Source organism: Bufo gargarizans, unplaced genomic scaffold (assembly GCF_014858855.1).
Source record: "Bufo gargarizans isolate SCDJY-AF-19 unplaced genomic scaffold, ASM1485885v1 original_scaffold_1801_pilon, whole genome shotgun sequence".
In the NCBI taxonomy this organism is placed as follows: Eukaryota; Metazoa; Chordata; class Amphibia; order Anura; family Bufonidae; genus Bufo; species Bufo gargarizans.
The window spans coordinates 115,455-119,370 of NW_025334524.1; the positions used below are offsets into that span (position 1 = coordinate 115,455).

Below are 3,916 nucleotides of genomic sequence, written 5' to 3' on the forward strand. Positions count from 1 at the left end.
GGATCTGGGGGAATTTTGGACATGTGGTCACCCAGATCCCCCGGTTCCCGAGGATATGTTTTGGGGTTATTGCATGTTTTGGGGTTCCTGTGATGTTTTATAAAACTGTCTTTCTCTGCCTGTGATAATTATATTATCTGGACCTAATGAATTAATAGGGGGGGTCCGTCCAAGATCATGTGTGTGATGGAGGAGGGGGTGAGGGCACTGGGGCAGCTGGGCAGGCTTCCAGACCACCACAGACCACAAGTTACCTCCACAAATTATTTTTTCCAGTCCAGATTTGATTAGTTTACCACCAGGGCCAGGCAGTCCGCCCCAGGCTCCCACTCCCAGCCACTAGCCAGAGGCCAGACAGACCAGTCAGACGAGACCCGTGACCACAGACCGCACTGCAAGAACAGAAGTTCAAGTTCCCGCCGCGCTAATCTGAATGCCGGCGGCGTCCCGGCGTGGGGCAGCAGCAGGCAGCGACAGGCACAGCGTCTGACGTCACCTGCCGCTGCGCAGCTACGTTCCTCTGCGCAGCGGCTCCAAAGCCATTTAAAGGGGAATGCAGCCGGAATACCGTCTGCAGGTTAGGTTGTAATAACACAGCAATGTGGCGGCCGAATCAGCGGAGCGGGGGGGGGGGGGGGGGCAACGGGGCCAGGAACAATCAATTGCCCCCCTGCAGACACAAAAAAATAAAAGTATTAAATTGGAACTGGCCTGGCCCCCCCGGGGTCCGGGCCCCTTACTGGGGTATCGGCTGTACCCCCCTGATGGCGGCCCTGCCCTCCGGCATGCCACAGTCCAGGTCCCTTGAAACAACTTTTCCATCACTATTGTGGCCAGAAAGAGTCCCTGTGGGTTTTAAAATTCGCCTGCCTATTGAAGTCAATGGCCGTTCGCGAATGGAAAATGTTATGTTCGCGACATCTCTACAGACAAGCGCAGCCGCCTGTCCACAGCCAATGTGGCCAAGCTCACGGTCATTAACATGACCCAGGCCTGGATCCCTCAGGACCAAGTCTGTCACCGCCTGCTGGGTCAGGTTCTGCTGGAGGTCCTGCTGCTGGAGCCGGGTGGTGTCTTCAGAGGGAGGCTGGAGAAAGCTACTCATTATTGATTGAAGTTGTTGCATATGGAGCTGGTGATGCTTCTACCCCCCCCCCAGTAAGACCTTAATGAGGACCGGCTGGTAATATGGAGGCTGTACTATAGTGTGGAGGCTGGTAATATAATGTAAAGGCTGTAATATCATGTGGAGGCTGTAATATAATGTGGACGCTGTAATGTAATGTGGAGGCTGTAATATAATGTAAAGGCTGTAATATCATGTGGAGGCTGTAATATAATGTGGAGGCTGTAATGTAATGTGGAGGCTGGTAATATAATGTAAAGGTTGTAATATCATGTGGAGGCTGTAATGTAATGTGGAGGCTGTAATGTAATGTGGAGGCCGGTAATATAGAGGCTGTTATATAATGTAGAGTCTGTAATATAAAGGCTGTAATATCATGTAGAGGCTAGTAATATAATGTGGAGGCTGTAATATAATGTGCAGGCCGGTAATGTAATATGGAGGCTGTAATATAATTTGGAGGCTGTAATGTAATGCAGAGGCTGGTAATATGAAGGCTGTAATATAATGTTGAGGCTGTGATGTAATGTGGAGGCTGTTATGTAATGTAGAGGCTAGTAATATAATGTGGAGGCTGTGATGTAATGTGGAGGCTGAAAATATGGAGGCTGTGATGTAATGTTTATGCTGTGATGTAATGTAGATGACGGTAATATAATGTGGAGGCCGGTAATGTAACATGGAGGCTGTAATATAATATGGAGGCTATAATGTAATGTAGAGGCTGAAAATATGAAGGCTGTAATATAATGTTGAGATTGATAATACAAAATGGAGGCTGTAATGTAAAATAGAGGCTGTGATGTAATGTGGAGGCTGGTAGTATGGAGGCTGATAATATTATGTGGAGGCTGTGTTGTAATGTGGAGGTTGGTTGTATGGAGGCTGTAATGTAATGTAGAGGCCGGTAATATGGAGGCTGTAATATAATGTGGAGGTCGGTAATGTAACATGGAGGCAGTAAAGTAATGTGGAGGCTATACTGTAATGTAGAGGTCGGTAATATGGAGGCCGGTAATGTAATGCAGAGGCTGGTAGTATGGAGGCTGTAATATAATGTGGAGGCTATAATGTTGAGGTTGATAATATATTATAGAGGCTTTAATCTTTAATATAATGTAATTTACAGGCTGGAAATACGGGGGCTGGAAAATGAAAACCACCAGCACTTCTGAGTTCAGCCAATCAGAGCGGGAGGGCGGGGCCTGGAGTTCAGGAACAGCCCCGCCCCCAGCCTCTCCGTGCAGTTCTCCTCCAGGTCCGCCCATGCTCCATATAAAGGAGGGCTCTGGGCTGAGCAGTCACTGCTTTCTGCTCACACCTAGAAGATGTCTGGTCGCGGTAAAGGAGGGAAAGGGCTCGGGAAAGGCGGCGCCAAGCGGCACAGGAAGGTGCTCCGCGATAACATCCAGGGCATCACCAAGCCTGCCATCCGCCGTCTAGCTCGCAGGGGAGGCGTCAAGCGCATCTCCGGCCTCATCTATGAGGAGACCCGCGGGGTGCTGAAAGTCTTCCTGGAGAACGTCATCCGGGACGCCGTCACCTACACCGAGCACGCCAAGAGGAAGACCGTCACCGCCATGGACGTGGTCTACGCGCTCAAGCGCCAGGGCCGCACTCTCTACGGCTTCGGGGGTTAATGCTGCCTCCGTCCTCACAACACAAAGGCTCTCCTCAGAGCCGCCCACATCTTCCCGGGGAGAAGCTACAACTCCTTCTGCGCTCAGCCACTGAGGGGTTAACACCGCCCGCACATCAGGGGGCGGAGAGCCGGACAATTGGCCGAGATCAGCGGCGCCCTGTGCTCAGTACAGCCGGAGCTCTACAATACAGAAAGCCCCAGTAATCTAAATCCCGAGCCCCGGGTGTTCTCCATCGCTCCTGCCCCCGCAGCTACAAGACGAGCGGTGCTCAGAGACTGAGGGGTTAATCCGTCCCGGAGCTGCAGAGACAGAGACGCCAATGAGCGGCGCTGGTACGGGTCACATGACCGGCTCCTCCTGTAGATCAGCAGCTCAACTATAGGCGGGAAATTCAAATGAGCGATGAGATCCTGAGCTCTCCCAGCAAATAGGAGCAGAGCTCTGGACCCCTCAGCCGTTATGTGCCCGTAGGAGCGGAGCCTCGTCCTCCACTGAGCGGCCGCACAGCCTGTCCCCAGGGAGCGCCACACTGAGGAGGATGATGGGAGTAGTGATTGGGCATGGAGCAGGATAGCTTGTATTGTAACTTCCACTAGCGGTACCGCATCTCATCTAGCTGACAGTGAGGAAACCGCAGCCACTGTGAGAACGGGGAGCAGCTCCGCTGGAGACAGGGTGGGGGCTCTGAGAAGAGCCTTTGGGTCCGGAGAGCGGCGGGCGCTCACTTGGCGCTGGTGTACTTGGTGACGGCCTTGGTGCCCTCGGAGACGGCGTGCTTGGCCAGCTCTCCGGGCAGCAGCAGGCGCACGGCGGTCTGGATCTCCCGGGAGGTGATGGTGGAGCGCTTGTTGTAGTGAGCCAGGCGGGAGGCTTCCCCTGCGATGCGCTCGAAGATGTCGTTGACGAAGGAGTTCATGATGCCCATGGCCTTGGAGGAGATGCCGGTGTCGGGGTGCACCTGCTTCAGCACCTTGTAGACGTAGATGGCATAGCTCTCCTTCCTGCTCTTCCTCCGCTTCTTGCCGTCCTTCTTCTGGACCTTGGTGACGGCTTTCTTGGAGCCCTTCTTGGGCGCTGGGGCGGACTTGGCGGGCTCGGGCATTCTGACTGAAGACACAATCTCGTCTGTTCTCCTCCTCCCTCCGCA

General features: G+C 53.2%; 2 protein-coding genes across 2 annotated transcripts; one reads left to right on the forward strand and one right to left on the reverse strand.

The window, feature by feature from the left end:
• The first annotated feature begins 2,301 nt into the window (after positions 1–2,301).
• Positions 2,302–2,967, forward strand: LOC122923675 (histone H4). Its single transcript, XM_044274531.1, has one exon. The coding sequence runs from the start codon at positions 2,455–2,457 to the stop codon at positions 2,764–2,766; it is 312 nt and encodes a 103-aa protein (XP_044130466.1). The 5' UTR covers positions 2,302–2,454; the 3' UTR covers positions 2,767–2,967.
• A 381-nt stretch (positions 2,968–3,348) lies between these two features.
• On the reverse strand, positions 3,349–3,916 carry LOC122923670 (histone H2B 1.1). The gene has a single exon (XM_044274526.1). It carries the CDS (start codon positions 3,869–3,871, stop codon positions 3,491–3,493), a length of 381 nt encoding a protein of 126 aa, XP_044130461.1. The 5' UTR covers positions 3,872–3,916; the 3' UTR covers positions 3,349–3,490.